The sequence below is a fragment of the Rhinichthys klamathensis genome, unplaced genomic scaffold, assembly GCF_029890125.1.
Source record: "Rhinichthys klamathensis goyatoka isolate OS25496 unplaced genomic scaffold, OSU_Roscu_1.1 h1tg000488l_1, whole genome shotgun sequence".
Classification (NCBI taxonomy): Eukaryota; Metazoa; Chordata; class Actinopteri; order Cypriniformes; family Leuciscidae; genus Rhinichthys; species Rhinichthys klamathensis.
This window is the reverse complement of record NW_026606975.1, coordinates 150,001-167,500: the sequence shown is the minus strand read 5'-3', so window position 1 is coordinate 167,500 and position 17,500 is coordinate 150,001. Positions and strand designations below refer to the sequence as shown.

Here is a 17,500-nt window from a genome sequence, read left to right as displayed (position 1 = left end):
CCCACCGTCAATTTGGTGTGTGTATAATAAAATCATTTAGTCACTACAATTAAAACTTGAACGTATTTGCTTACTAAATTGTGAGCAGAACGAAAGTTGCAGCAAAGATCAGCAACAGGAGTCAAAATTCATTAATCACGAGAGTGAAGAGCTGACTGGAAAAATTATGACGGAATATTTTGTGTAAAAGCGCCTATATAAGCGAATCTGTCATTTACTCTTTTGTTGTTGTCTTTTCCCTGAAAACCGGAAGCAATCGGTCCCCGATATGGCGCTAATTTTCAAGTGACACTAAAAAGTATGCGGCTGCACTGGAATTCATAACGGTGCGCGTCCATGGCGACGAGCGAGCAAAACAGAGCGAATGTTTTTTCATTTCTACTTCCATAGAAATTCATTCGAGCGCACTGTGAGCGCCACCACTATAAATGTCCGTGCGGACGTCCTTACTTTACTTTCACTTTTAACTTAGCGATTTAACACGTTTTACACGTCAAATAACCGGTGAGAAAATATTCTCGGAGTCACATAGGCTACCTAATATATTTAAATACAATAGGCCTACCTGATTTTGAACACAAGAGGGCAGTATAGCCCTATGTATTATTTGATATATTTATTTTTTTAACTGAATAGTGCATCCTGGCTGTTTTTAAACTTGTACATTACTCTTAAATTGAAAACAAGAATAAAATGGGTTTAGTTGTGATATTTGTATAATTTTATCTAGAAATAAATGGTGTATAATTAAATTTTTAGAAGATATGAGGCTTTTAGTGTTTATTTTTTTTTTTACATGATTTTAATCCCTCGCCATAGCAAAACAATTAGAGATATTCAATAGATATTCACAATTATGCTTCTTTAATGTATTTTCATCATGTTGAAAAAGTTTGGTGGGAATAAAATAAACCACTTAAGAGGAGTGGGTAAAAATGTAGAGCCTGGTTTTGCAAAACATCCACATTAAGACAAAAATAGCCCACTTCCTGTTGGGCTGGCTTAAAGTTGTTTGGCCCGATGAGATCTATATACCGAGTTTCATAATATTACATGCAAGTGTGTTTGATTTATGGACCAAATTTTCTGACGAAGTTTATGGACCAAGTTAATTTAATTAATAAACTAATTATATAAAACTATTTTCAATGCACTACAATTCAACTGGTTATATGCCTTTACTTATTAATACAACTTATTTAAAAAATACAAGGCGTAAGACATTTATTTTCTTTTTTAATGCAGGCCAAACAACACAGCAGTCAAATGGTTAATCTAGCCCCCCTCCCCCTCCCCACACTCACAGACACACACACACACAGAGACGTAGGCTCAGAGAGAGAGAGAGACATAAAATGACAATTTTCAAACCAAAATATCTGACTTCCTGTTGGTTGGAGCTATTGAGTGTAAATTAGAAACTTGTCTGGCTGGAGGAGAACAATACACATACCGATTTTTATTACTGTAGATAAAATTAATCCCCCCACTTTTGACAAAAGGTGGCGCTACTGAGCCCTCAACACGCCCGTTTCTGAAACTTTGCACATGTCTACTGGCTAATAAATGAGATGTGTCTGTCGAGTTTCATGCAATTTTAAGCAATTTCAGGCATGCTAAGAGTCTCAAAAGCATAAAAAAAGAATATTAAAGTTTGATGCGTTGCCACGACAACAGTATCTAAGATATCAAGAATCCATTCACAGGTCTACATCTGCCGTGTGTTTACATTATAGTAGTGAAGTTTGAAGCAAATCGGGTAAAAATAAGAGGGTGATTTCAAAGCATTTAGGAAGTGACACACTTCCTTCTGCCAGTTGGTGGCGCTATAACTTTGACTCACAATAGTCACATCCATGTGATCGGGCTCTTACAGCGAACACACTGGTGAAGTTTCATCAAGATTAGTTAATGTATGCAGTAGTTATGACACACTTCCTGTTTCACGTTTCTCGCCATAATTTTGTTTCCTCGCCACGGCCAAACCGTTCGAGATATCAAAAATCCCCTCGCAAACTTTCATCCTCAATGTCTTGACTTCATGCTGACCGAGTTTCGTGCCGTTTGTTTGAATTCTCTAGGAGGAGTATTTCACATTCCATTGCGTGTGTTTTACCAACAACCCTAAATAGCCGACTTCCTGTTGGGCTGGGGTAAAAAGTAAGAGTGTGAAGTATATATGAAACGAGGAGATCTACATGTGTACCGAGTTTCATATTATTACATGCAAGCGTGTTTGATTTATGGACCATGTTTTCGGACCCCGTTCCAGGGGGCGCTGTCGAGCCCCCCTGCCACGCCCGGGTACCATCTTCAGCCCGGCCCTGATGGCCGCGGGTTCTGACCAGTGTGCAAAGTTTCAGGAGTTTTTGAGCATGTTAAGGCCTCCAAAAGTGTCCAAAAGGTAGCAGAAAAATAATAAGAATAATAATAAATATAGCTGCGAGCAGCGATTACGGGCCCAAGCCGGTGGCACCGCAACCCCGGTGCCTTTAGTTACCTAAAGGCACCGGAGTGGCGGTGCCACCGGCTTTGGCCCTTCATCGCTGCTCGCAGCTATATTTATATATATATATATATATATATATATAAACAAGCCGGTGGCACCGCCACCCTGGTGCCTTTAGGGTTACTGTGCATGACGGGCAATAACTTAACCCCGCTTTGACTGTTGAGAAGATGTGTACTGTAGAGCTTGCATTGGTGTGGGCTCTGCAAAAGTGTGCATTGAGGGCACATATCATATGCGTGAGCAACCTTCTGAAACCTAAAATGAAAAATGAGACACCCTACGGTCTCATGGACTTAATGGACACATGAAATAAGTACACAAGATTGAAAGTTAAATCAAGTGTGCCAAGACAGAATATTACTTGCCTGATCTGATTAGAAAAAAGTTTGTGTGTGTGTATGTGTGTGTGTGTGTGTGTGAAACGTGATTGAACAATGTAGACATTAAAACATACTCCGTCCTTTTGTTCATACAGGACATTATTCAAACTGCAAAGTGTTTACTTATATTTGTGTACAATCGCAATAAAACACAACATTGTGCTTTTGTCAAACTGTAAACTACAACTGTCACCCAACCAAAATCTCTTTTTTATTTTATAGAAAAATAAATAGTCTATCATTCAGATGAGAATAAAGTTAGTTCAAATTTTAAGGAAAACTCTGAAATATAGCACATTCATTTAAAATTCATTCAGGTTCAATTACCAAACATACAAATCTTAATGTAATTTAAAGCAAACAATACATTTAAAATATATGGGTTGTATGCCTATTTTTTTTATATAAAAAGATATATATCCAAAAAGACAGCCTAAACTTTAACAAGGGTTAAACAATCACTGTAACAGACACAATCATACACACACACACACACACACACACACACACAGACACAGACACAGACACAGACACACACAAGTCAAATCACTTACATTTTAGATGCAATATTGACTTTTTTCTGTTTCAGCAGCGAAAATAGTTAAACAAAGATCACAGCAGAACCATCGAGCATCTCACAGCAACGCGTTCTCATTACTGAATGATTCAGCATTTTGAACGAATCGGTTGACTCAAAGATTCAATGACCAATCCATAATCTGTCTCATTCATGAATGACTCAGCCGTTCGAACGAATCGTTCGAACAAATGAATCAATGACTCGCTCATTAAGACGGTCGCCTGGCGACACCTAATGATGGTTTAGTGATATGTTTAAAAGTATCATTCTTTCAAACGATTGTTAATTAACTCATATTTGAAACATAAGCTATATATATATATATACACACACATATATATACACAAAAATAAAATAAAAACACATTTGAAGCGTGTTTGCTTACTAAATTGTGAGCGGAACGAAAGTTGCAGCAAATATCAGCAATAAATTTCATTAATCACGAGAGTGAAGAGCTGACTGAAAAGATGATGACGGAATAGGCTATTTTATGTAAAAGCGCCTATTTAAGCGAATCTGTCATTGTACTCTTTTGTTGTTGTGTTTTCCGTGAAAAATAATAGACTATTGAACTCACAATTCAAGCAATTGGCCCCCGATATTGCACTAATTTTAAAGTGACACTAAAAAGTATGCGGCTGCAGTGGCATTCATTACAGTGCGCATCCATGGCGACGAGCGAGCAAAACAGAGCGAACGTTTTTTCATTTCTACTTCCATAGAAATTCATTCGAGCGCACTGCGAGCGCCACCACTATAAATGTCCTTACTTTACTTTCACTTTTAACTTAGCGATATAAAAGCCCCCGGTGTTACACGTCAAATAACCGGTGAGAAAAAATTCTCGGAGTCACATAGCAGCTACCTATATTTAAATACAACAGGCCTACCTGATTTTGAACACAAGAGGGCAGTATAGCCCTATGTATTATTTGATATATTTATTTTTTAACTGAATAGTGCATCCTGGCTGTTTTTAAACTTGTACATTATTCTTAAATTGAAAACAAGAATAAAATGGGTTTAGTTCTGATATTTGTATAATTTTATCTAGAAATAAATGGTGTATAATTACATTTTTAGAAGATATGAAGCTTTTAGTGTTTTTTTTTTTTTTTTACATGACTTTAATCCCTCGCCATAGCAAAACAATTAGAGATATTCAATAGATATTCACAATTATGCTTCTTTAATGTATTTTCATCATGTTGAAAAAGTTTGGTGGGAATAAAATAAACCACTTAAGAGGAGTGATGCATATTTTGTCATTTAAAAAAAAATACAAAAATTGTTATGCGAAAAGACAAGGACTTAGAGATTTCTTTATCCTTTAATGCAGGAAAAATCATACAGCCAGCCACACACACACACACACACACACATAAACACAGACACCAACCCTCCCTCCCTCCCCTCCCCTCTGCTCCCCTCCCCACACAGACACACACACAAACAGAATGGCAGGGGGACAAGAAATCCATTCAAACTACAATATCTGACTTTCTGTTGCTCTGAGCTAATGACTTTAAATTAGAAAGTCGATTGGCTTGATGAGAACAATATGCGTGGCAAGTTTTGTAACTGTAGGTAAAACGAGCAAAGTTATAACACACTTTATGTGTCCTTTTTTAGTCATAAAATTAATTTCCTCGCCACGGCCAAACCGTTCGAGATATCAAAAATCCCTCCGGAATTTAGCATCATCAATGTCTTGACGTCATGCTGACCGAGTTTGCTTGAAATCCGATCAATTCCCAAGGAGAATTAAATAGAATTTCAGGGGTATGCGTTTCCAAACAAACCATGATAGCCGGCTTCCTGTTGGGATGTCGTAAAACTTAGAGCACGAAAGTTGTTTAACCCAATGAGATCTATAAGTGTACACAGTTTCATATTATTACATGCAAGTGTCTTTGATTTATGGACAAGTGTTCGAATCCCAGTCCAGGGGGCGCTGTCGGTCCGCCCTGCCACGCCCGGGTACCAGCTTCAGTCCGGCCCTGATGGCCACGGGTTCTGACCCGTGTGCAAAGTTTCAAGAGTTTTAGAGGATGTTAAGGGCCCCAAAAGCCCCCGAAACCTTGATCAACAATAATTAAAAGCTTTGTCACTCAAACAGACACATCCCCCTCCCCCCACAGACACAGAGGTATGCAGAGAGAGGGAGAGAGGGACAGAGATTACTCCAAAACATCCCATTCAAACCAAAATATCTGACTTCCTGTTGTTCGGAACCAAAAACTGTAAATTAGAAAGTTGTCCGGCTTGATCTGAACAATATGCCTACCGAGTTTTAAGATTGCAGGTAAAACTATGAAACTAACCCTCTCACTTTTGTCAAAAGGTGGCGCTACTGAGTCCCTGCACCACGCCCGTTCCTGAAACTTTGCACATGTCTACTGGCTAATATATGTGACATGTCTGTCGAGTTTCATGCAATTTCAAGCATGCTAAGAGTCTCAAAAGCATCAAAAAAGAATTTTAAAGTTTGATGTGTTGCCACGGCAACAGTATCAAAGATATCAAGAATCCATTCACAGGTCTACATCTGGCGTATGTTTACATTATACAGATGAAGTTTGAAGCAAATTGGGTTAAAATAAGAGGGTGATTTCGAAGCATTTTGAAAGTGACACACTTCCTGCTGCCAGTTGGTGGCGCTATAACTTTGACTCACAATAGTCACATCCATGTGATCGGCCTCTTACAGCGAACACACTGGTGAAGTTTCATCAAGATCAGTTAATGTATGCAGAAAATATAACACACTTCCTGTTTCACGTTTCTCGCCATAATTTCGTTTCCCCGCCACGGCCAAACCGTTCGAGATATCAAAAATCCCCTCGCAATTTTTCATCCTCAATGTCTTGACTTCATGCTGACCGAGTTTCGAGGCATTTCTTTGAATTCTCTAGGAGAAGTACTTTAAATTCCATTGCATGCGTTTTACAAACAACCCTAAATAGCCGACTTCCTGTTGGGCTGGGGTAAAAAGTAAGAGTGTGAAGTATATATGAACCGATGAGATCTATATGTGTACCGAGTTTCATATTCTTACATACAAGCGTGTTTGATTTATGGACCAAGTTTTCGGACCCCGTTCCAGGGGGCGCTGTCGAGCCCCCCTGCCACGCCCGGGTACCATCTTCACCCCGACCCTGATGGCCGCGGGTTCTGACCCGCGTGCAAAGTTTCAAGAGTTTTCGTGCACGTTAAGAGCCCCAAAAGTGCCCGAATAGTCGTAAGAAAAATAAAAGAGAAAAAAAAAAAAAAAAAAAATAATCCTAAGGAAAACAATAGGGCCTTCGCCTTTTCAAGGCTTGGGCCCTAATAATAAATAATCCTAAGGAAAACAATAGGGCCTTCGCCCTTTGGGCTTGGGCCCTAAATAGTTTTAGTGTATTTTTAAGCATGCAGCAAACAACAGTAGGCTATTAATTGGTTAAACTTCTTACGGTCAGTTGATGGTTAACCCATAAGGCTGTTTAATATGCAGCCAGATCAAATTAGTGCAGAATCAACTTTGCGTTGCGATCGCGTGATCAGCCAGTGCTTCACCAAAAGCGGTTGTTAAAGGGGTCATAATGCCATTTTCATACAAGTTAATTTGATTCTTTGGGGTCTAAATGAAAACTTTGTAATATACTTTAATTAAAAATTCTCATTAGTATTGTAAGAAAACAGAGTAACTTAGTGAGATGAACGAACGCTATGTGTTTACTGATGTATACGTACTCAGTTTGACAATAACCATAACGCGTTGTTCATTATAAACGTGGGATTATGAATTATATTGAGAACGTCGTACATATAAAATGTACATAATGTCCCCTGAGTGTAAACCTTAGACGCATTCATCGTGAAGCGATTTGCAAAGATTAATATAAAGATTATTAAAACTTTACACTCACTTCTTCTGGAGGTGCAGCAGGAACACAATTTTTTTTATTTTTTTTTATTTAACCTTTATTTAACCAGGAATAGTCCCATTGAGTTACAGTAACTCTTCTCCCAGGAAGTCCTGGCCAAGATATAGTATCTTATATAGTATACCAAGATAATATCTGGTACCGATCCTTTTTTCATGAGCAGCTTCTTAACAAATCCAGCTTTATACTGACCCTCGTTTATAAAGCAGTCTGGTGTGTGAAATGATTTGCGCAAACATGAGAGCATTGACGTTGCTCGTGGGGAATATTCCCTTCGAAAACAAACTCAGCCACTGCGTCTTCAGCGGTTCGGATTTAGGAACATTAAAATGACTGTGTTCGTTATTACACCCAAGAACAGAACACCACAATCGCTTAGACGCCATTCTGCTCATAGACAGTGCTCCAGCGTATCAACACTAGCGGACTATGATGACAGCTCGCTCAGGGCGGGTCTGTGTTGAAACGCTGCTGTCAATCAACAATCGTGGGAGGGGCTTCCGAGCGTGTGACGTCACACGGTCGAACGGCTTGATTTGAGACAGGGGAAAACATATAAGGAGATTAAAACAAAAACACTGGATGGATTTTTATCATTATATGATGGTTGTGTACAGGCACTGCCAACACACATTTCAGTACAATCAACTTGTAAAAGTGCATGTACCATTATATGACCCCTTTAAAAAAAGTACTTAAGAGAGTGTTTGTGTCATCTAATGTTTACAATGAGAATAAAGTCAAATGAGCCCCATTTTATATAAGTATTCTTATGCTTGGCTTGACTTGTTTGCATGTAAATGGATGTAGGCCTATATAGCCTATGGGTCACGTCAATAAAAATAAAATAAATAAATAAAAAAATAACACTGACTGCTCTAATGTAACTGTAGTCAGGTGGAGATTTCTGGCACATTTCGTTACTGACCTGTTTGTGAACTTTCGTAAGCTGATCCAGGTTGTTCTCAAGAAAGGAGATCTTCTGTTTCTGTGTTGAACATCCGCAGCTTTCATCCGAATCCAACTCAGAGCTCTGAAACACACACACAGATTCATATAGACCAACTCAGAGCTCTGAAACACACACAGAGATTCATATAGACCAACTCAGAGCTCTGAAACACACACACAGATTCATATAGACCAACTCAGAGCTCTGAAACACACACAGAGATTCATATAGACCAACTCAGAGCTCTGAAACACACACACAGATTCATATAGACCAACTCAGAGCTCTGAAACACACACACAGATTAATATAAACCAACTCAGAGCTCTGAAACACACACACAGATTAATATAAACCAACTCAGAGCTCTGAAACACACACACACACAGAGATTCATATAGACCAACTCAGAGCTCTGAAACACACACACAGATTAATATAAACCAACTCAGAGCTCTGAAACACACACACACACACAGAGATTCATATAGACCAACTCAGAGCTCTGAAACACACACACAGATTAATATAAACCAACTCAGAGCTCTGAAACACACACACACACAGAGATTCATATAGACCAACTCAGAGCTCTGAAACACACACACACACACAGATTAATATAAACCAACTCAGAGCTCTGAAACACACACACACACACACACAGAGATTCATATAGACCAACTCAGAGCTCTGAAACACACACACAGATTCATATAGACCAACTCAGAGCTCTGAAACACACACACACACACACACACACACACACACACACACACACACACACACACACACACACACACACACACACACACACAGAGATTCATATAGACCAACTCAGAGCTCTGAAACACGTACACAGATTAATATAAACCAACTCAGAGCTCTGAAACACACACACAGATTAATATAAACCAACTCAGAGCTCTGAAACACACACACACACACACAGAGATTCATATAGACCAACTCAGAGCTCTGAAACACGTACACAGATTCATATAGACCAACTCAGAGCTCTGAAACACACACACACACACACACACACACACACACACACACAGAGATTCATATAGACCAACTCAGAGCTCTGAAACACGTACACAGATTCATATAGACCAACTCAGAGCTCTGAAACACACACACACACACACACACACACACACACACACACAGAGATTCATATAAACCAACTCAGAGCTCTGAAACACACACACACACACACACAGAGATTCATATAGACCAACTCAGAGCTCTGAAACACACACACAGATTAATATAAACCAACTCAGAGCTCTGAAACACACACACACACACACAGCTTTGTTTTTGTGATATATGAGGACATTTCATAGGCGTAATGACTTTTATACTGGACAAACTGTATATTCTATCCCCCTACACTGCCCCTATCCCTAAACCTACCCATCACACACACACACACTGCCCCTATCCCTAAACCTACCCATCACAGGAGACATGCTGCATTTTTACATTTAAAAAAAAACATTGTTTTTTATGTTTTTTAAGCTATTTGAAATATGAGGACTCATGCAATGTCCTCATATATCACGTGTAAGTTGTAATACCAGTGTAATATGCATGTCATTATACACATTTGTGTCCTCATATATCACAAAAACAAACACACACACACACACACACACACACACACACACAGAGATTCATATAGACCAACTCAGAGCTCTGAAACACACACACAGATTAATATAAACCAACTCAGAGCTCTGAAACACACACACAGATTAATATAAACCAACTCAGAGCTCTGAAACACACACACAGATTAATATAAACCAACTCAGAGCTCTGAAACACACACACACACAGAGATTCATATAGACCAACTCAGAGCTCTGAAACACGTACACAGATTCATATAGACCAACTCAGAGCTCTGAAACACACACACACACACACACACACACACACACACACACACACACAGAGATTCATATAGACCAACTCAGAGCTCTGAAACACGTACACAGATTAATATAAACCAACTCAGAGCTCTGAAACACACACACAGATTAATATAAACCAACTCAGAGCTCTGAAACACACACACAGATTAATATAAACCAACTCAGAGCTCTGAAACACACACACACAGAGATTCATATAGACCAACTCAGAGCTCTGAAACACGTACACAGATTCATATAGACCAACTCAGAGCTCTGAAACACACACACACACACACACACACACACACACACACACACACACACACACACACACACACACACACACAGAGATTCATATAGACCAACTCAGAGCTCTGAAACACGTACACAGATTAATATAAACCAACTCAGAGCTCTGAAACACGTACACAGATTAATATAAACCAACTCAGAGCTCTGAAACACACACACAGATTAATATAAACCAACTCAGAGCTCTGAAACACACACACAGATTAATATAAACCAACTCAGAGCTCTGAAACACACACATACACAGAGATTCATATAGACCAACTCAGAGCTCTGAAACACACACACACACACAGATTAATATAAACCAACTCAGAGCTCTGAAACACACACACACACACACACAGAGATTCATATAGACCAACTCAGAGCTCTGAAACACGTACACAGATTCATATAGACCAACTCAGAGCTCTGAAACACACACACACACACACACACACACACACACACACACACACACACACACACACACACACACACACACACACACACACACACACACACACACAGAGATTCATATAGACCAACTCAGAGCTCTGAAACACACACACAGATTCATATAGATATAATAAGGACATTATTAAAGCTGCAGTCCGCTGTTTTTCCTCTTTGTCGTCATCTCTGTTTGAAATCTGCAATTGCAGTCATTCGCGGAATGATCAGCTTTACGTGGGTTGTGCCTCGGCACGGCACAGCCCGGATGAACACAATGAACACGGATGAACACAACAGCGGGTGAGTCTCCGGTTACAGCGGGTAAGTCTCCGGTTACAGCGGGTGAGTCTCCGGTTACAGCGGGTGAGTCTCCGGTTACAGCGGGTAAGTCTCCGGTTACAGCGGGTGAGTCTCCGGTTACAGCGGGTGAGTCTCCGGTTACAGCGGGTGAGTCTCCGGTTACAGCGGGTGAGTCTCCGGTTACAGCGGGTGAGTCTCCGGTTACAGTGGGTGAGTCTCCGGTTACAGCGGGTGAGTCTCCGGTTACAGTGGGTGAGTCTTCGGTTACAGTGGGTGAGTCTCCGGTTACAGCGGGTGAGTCTCCGGTTACAGCGGGTGAGTCTCCGGTTACAGCGGGTGAGTCTCCGGTTACAGCGGGTGAGTCTCCGGTTACAGCGGGTGAGTCTCCGGTTACAGCGGGTGAGTCTCCGGTTACAGCGGGTGAGTCTCCGGTTACAGCGGGTGAGTCTCCGGTTACAGCGGGTGAGTCTCCGGTTACAGCGGGTGAGTCTCCGGTTACAGCGGGTGAGTCTCCGGTTACAGCGGGTGAGTCTCCGGTTACAGCGGGTGAGTCTCCGGTTACAGCGGGTGAGTCTCCGGTTACAGTGGGTGAGTCTCCGGTTGCAGCGGGTGAGTCTCCGGTTACAGAGGGTGAGTCTCCGGTTACAGCGGGTGAGTCTCCGGTTACAGCGGGTGAGTCTCCGGTTACAGAGGGTGAGTCTCCGGTTACAGCGGGTGAGTCTCCGGTTACAGAGGGTGAGTCTCCGGTTACAGCGGGTGAGTCTCCGGTTACAGCGGGTGAGTCTCCGGTTACAGAGGGTGAGTCTCCGGTTACAGTGGGTGAGTCTCCGGTTACAGCGGGTGAGTCTCCGGTTGCAGTGGGTGAGTCTCCGGTTACAGCGGGTGAGTCTCCGGTTACAGAGGGTGAGTCTCCGGTTGCAGTGGGTGAGTCTCCGGTTACAGCGGGTGAGTCTCCGGTTACAGCGGGTGAGTCTCCGGTTACAGTGGGTGAGTCTCCGGTTGCAGCGGGTGAGTCTCCGGTTACAGAGGGTGAGTCTCCGGTTACAGCGGGTGAGTCTCCGGTTACAGAGGGTGAGTCTCCGGTTGCAGTGGGTGAGTCTCCGGTTACAGTGGGTGAGTCTCCGGTTACAGCGGGTGAGTCTCCGGTTACAGCGGGTGAGTCTCCGGTTACAGCGGGTGAGTCTCCGGTTACAGCGGGTGAGTCTCCGATTACAGTGGGTGAGTCTCCGGTTACAGCGGGTGAGTCTCCGGTTACAGTGGGTGAGTCTCCGGTTACAGCGGGTGAGTCTCCGGTTACAGCGGGTGAGTCTCCGGTTACAGCGGGTGAGTCTCCGGTTACAGAGGGTGAGTCTCCGGTTGCAGCGGGTGAGTCTCCGGTTGCAGCGGGTGAGTCTCCGGTTACAGAGGGTGAGTCTCCGGTTGCAGCGGGTGAGTCTCCGGTTGCAGCGGGTGAGTCTCCGGTTACAGCGGGTGAGTCTCCGGTTACAGCGGGTGAGTCTCCGGTTACAGCGGGTGAGTCTCCGGTTACAGTGGGTGAGTCTCCGGTTACAGTGGGTGAGTCTCCGGTTACAGCGGGTGAGTCTCCGGTTACAGCGGGTGAGTCTCCGGTTACAGCGGGTGAGTCTCCGGTTACAGTGGGTGAGTCTCCGGTTACAGCGGGTGAGTCTCCGGTTACAGCGGGTGAGTCTCCGGTTACAGCGGGTGAGTCTCCAGCTGGTGATCGTTGTTTGAACCTTTCTGGATCCGCCATCAAATTAATAAGTTTAATTATATCCAGTGTTGTGAGAAAAGGCTATAAATCTCCTCCAGCATCCTCACACTCACAGCCTACTAGCCGAGACTCTTCTTTATGTCTGCAGATGTGTGTGTACAGGTGTGTGTGTCTACAAGTGTGTGTACAGATGTGTGTGTACAGGTGTGTGTGTGTGTGTGTACAGGTAGGTGTGTGTGTACAGATGTGTGTGTACAAGTGTGTGTGTACAGATGTGTGTGTGTGTGTACAGATGTGTGTGTGTGTGTACAGATGTGTGTGGGTACAGGTGTGTGTAAAGGTGTGTGTGTGTGTAGATGTGTGTACAGATGTGTGTGTGTGCACAGATGTGTGTGTGTGTACAGATGTGTGTGTACGTACAGATGTGTGTACAGATGTGTGTGTGTGTGTGTGTGTGCACAGATGTGTGTGTGCAGAAGTGTGTGTGTGCAGATGTGTGTGTACAGGTGTGTGCGTGCGTACAGGTGTGTGCGTGTACAGTTGTGTGTGTACAGATGTGTAAAGCATTGACAAATAATTGTTCCTCCATTCTCATTTTTTTCCTTCATGTCCCTTTATGGGCTCCTTAGGAACTTGGTGTAAAGTTTTTGTGTGCTAAAATCAGCCAAAAATTAATTTTTCATGACATTTTCCATGAGCTTTGAAGAAACGCACCCGTTTCACTCGAGCCGTGAGATCTTGAACGAACAGCTTCCTCAGATTGTGGAGAGTCTGCAGTTCACGAGCCTTTCAACACAAACACACAGGAGTGTCAAACATCTCACACATATATCATAATCATAATCATAATATTCTACTCCAGTATGAAACCCTTGTGAAAAAAAGTGCACTTCAAATCATAAAAGTACACGACCAGTCAAAACCTTTGGATCGGTAAGATTTTTTATGTTTTTAAAAAAAAGTCTCTTCTGCTCACCAAGGCTGTGTTTATTTGATTAAAAATACAAACAAAAAACAGTAAAAATTGTGAAATATTATAATAATGTAAATCAGCTGTTTTTCTATGTGAATATACAGTAAAGTGTAATTTATTCCTGTGATCAAAGCTGATTTTTCAGCATCATTACTCCAGTCTTCAGTGTCACATGATCCTTCAGAAATCACTCTAATATGATGATCTGATGCTCAAGAAACAATATGATTATTATCAATTATGTTTTAACAAGTTAGTAAAGACATCGTCCGAGTGACTACAGTGGCTCAACCTTAAGTTTATCAAGCGACGAGAATACTTTCTGTGCGCAAAAAAACAAACAAAAATAACGACTTTATTCAACTATTCATCTTCTTCTGGGTTGTACGTCAGAACGTAGCCTCACTATTGGCCAGCATCACACACATGACCAGCGTCGGCCAATAGTGAGCCTACGTTCTGACATACAACACAGAAGGATATGAATAGTTGAATAAAGTCGTTATTTTTCTTGTTTTTTGCGCACAAAGTATTCTCGTCGCTTGATAAACTTAAGGTTGAGCCACTGTAGTCACTCGGACTATTTTAACGATGTCTTTACTAACTTTCTGGGCCGGCCAGTTTCGATCCCTTAGAAGCCTATGGAGGAGTGATCCAGCTCTCAGATTTAATCAAAAATATCTTAATTTGTGTCCCGAAGATGAACGAAAGTCTTACGGGGTTGAACAACATGAGGGAGAGTAATTACTGACAGAGTTTACATTTTGGGGTGAACTATCCCTTTAAACTATACTATATTTCCATTTTGTTTGTAAATAATATGCAATAAAGTGTCCAAAAACCTTACGTTCAGACACACTTGACTATACTCCTGTAAGAAGTGCAGATACTCACAACCGTCTCCTCCAAACCCTTCATGTCCTGCTTGGTTTGCTCCTGTCGTTCATGAAGATATCTGCAGATATAGCAGTGTATGAGACGTGATGTCATTCTCTCCTCACTGTGTGTGTGTGTGTGTGTGTGTGTGTGTGAGAGAGACTCACCTGAGCTCCTCCAGCTGTCTGGATTTCTCCTGTCATTCTCTCCTCACTGAAGTGTGTGTGTGTGTGTGTGTGTGTGTGTGTGTGTGTGTGTGTGTGTGTGTGTGTTGTGTGTGTGTGTGTGTCTCACCTGAGCTCCTCCAGCTGTCTGGATTTCTCCTGTCATTCTCTCCTCACTGAAGTGTGTGTGTGTGTGTGTGTGTGTGTGTGTGTGTGTGTGTGTTGTGTGTGTGTGTGTGTGAGAGACTCACCTGAGCTCCTCCAGCTGTCTGGATTTCTCTCGCTCTCGGTTCTTCAAAACGCTGAACTCGACACTCATCTGATCCAGACGCAGGTTCAGCCTCTGATTATCACTGAAAACACACACACACACACACACACACAGCGGATTATTGAGAGGGTTTTTACAGACAGTCAAACATAAAATATTAAATATACACATGTAAAATGTTCATTTTAAAAATACAGAATTAAATTCCCAGTATAAAGAAATACAGTTTTAAAGTGTTTAAGTAACATTTTACAATAAAGTTTCATTTGTTAACAACATTAGTTGACATGAACTAACAATGAAATATATTTCTAAAGCATTTATTAATCTACATTAATGGTATTTTTAGCATTGATTAATATCAAAAGGTGTATCTGTTAATATTATATAAAGGATATTATTAACTTATTAAAACATTATTAATATATTTAATGCATTACTTATCATATTTAAAAATATTTTTAGTAATTTAATACATTATTTATAAAATTATAAATATGTATTAATATAATACTTATATTTACAATTATAAATGTCTTATACATGTTATTAAAGCTATTTAATGTATTACTGATCATATTTAAAAATATTTTAGTAATTTAATAAATGATTTATAAAATTGTAAAATATTACATTTATAATATTTATTCATTTATAATATTATCAATAGGTTATTACATATATTTGATGCATTACTAATCATATTTGATAATATTTTTAAGAATATTATTTAATAAATAATTTATTATTTATAAAAATGTATACAATCATAACATTTAATATTGTATTTATTTTTTATTATAAAATATGTTGTATAATATTATTTTACTTTTCATATTTAGCAATTTAGTAAATTATTTAAATATTTAATTTACATATTACGAAACATATTTAAAGTATTATAATTATAATAGTAATTTAATAAATTCATTTTTATACATGCTTTCATATTTAAATCTTAATATTTATTTCATGGTTTGTGGAATCATCAATATAGCACGGTAACATTATATATCATGACATTTATCAAAATTGTATTATACATTTTAAAGTGATAATGCATATTTTTGGCAAATACAATGAATAAAATGTAATAAAATATAATTGTCAGACTAATGTTAACAGATTAATAAACACTGTAAGACTGTAGTTATTACAACAAATACAACAGCTGTTTTCTCTGTGAATATGGTATAATATAAGTGTGATTTATTAAGGAGATGTGCTGTTGATTGCTAATGTTGTAGTTAGCGAGTGTTTCTGACTCTTTGAGCTCGTCGATGATCTTCTGTTTGTGGTTGATGTCGTCGCGCAGGCGTCCGAGCGTCTTGTGTTTCGGCTCACGCTGAACCTCTGCTTTCTGAGAATAACACACACACACACACACACACACATAGTTATATAGCGCCATATTAATAAACATCCTCACCGTATGAACTTTAGCACAGCAGAATCGAGAACTTTCTAGCAATAAATCAAACGCTGACAAACAAACACTACCTTCACGTTCCCAGACTCGTCGTTGTCCAGCGGATTCTCCTGAGCGTCTGCAGACACAGATAAAACTAAATATAACAGTTTATATAAAAATACAAGAAATTTGAAAATAAAAGTGTCTATATCTACCACTGTTATTAAAATATTATTTTTATAACTGTTCAAAATGACAGTAAAATCTGTGTGTGTGTGTGTGTGTGTGTTCTGACCTGTGATATGAGCAGTTGACATGAGCACAGCTCTCTCTCGGTCTCTGAGTGTGTGTGTGTGTGTGTGTGTGTGTGTACCTGCGGTCTGTAGTTTAGCGAGCTCTTCGCTCAGACAGTCGTAGTTTTCTTCTAGTTGTCTTTTCTTGAGTTCCACATTCTGCATGTATTCAGTCAGAGAGCGGATCTTCGCTTCGTGCTGGAACACACACACACACACACAAACACACACACACAGATACTTTGGCAGTTGAACTATGTTTGCATGTGTACTTGTGAGTGAGTGAGTGTGTGCGTGAGTGTGTGTGTGAGTGTGTGTGTGAGTGCGAGTGTGTCTGTGTGCACAGTTCTCTCTCGGTCTCTCTGTGTGTGTGTGTGTGTGTGTGTGTGCGTGCGTGTGTGTGTTCTGACGTGTTATATGAGCAGTTGACAGGAGCACAGCTCTCTCTCGGTCTCTGAGTGTGTGTG

The 17,500-nt window shown here is 40.5% G+C and overlaps 1 protein-coding gene across 1 annotated transcript in view; it reads right to left on the bottom strand.

Moving 5' to 3' along the window:
* The window catches only part of kif5ab (kinesin family member 5A, b), a 76,019-nt gene that overhangs the window by 6,903 nt on the left and 51,616 nt on the right, over positions 1-17,500 (bottom strand). The window contains exons 17-22 of the mRNA XM_056237577.1: positions 17,062-17,231; positions 16,595-16,696; positions 15,310-15,411; positions 14,913-14,973; positions 13,760-13,831; positions 8,330-8,434 (exon numbers count right to left, since the gene is read on the bottom strand). Coding sequence (XP_056093552.1) covers positions 8,330-8,434; positions 13,760-13,831; positions 14,913-14,973; positions 15,310-15,411; positions 16,595-16,696; positions 17,062-17,231 — 612 coding nt within the window. The remainder of the gene's footprint in view (positions 1-8,329; positions 8,435-13,759; positions 13,832-14,912; positions 14,974-15,309; positions 15,412-16,594; positions 16,697-17,061; positions 17,232-17,500) is intronic.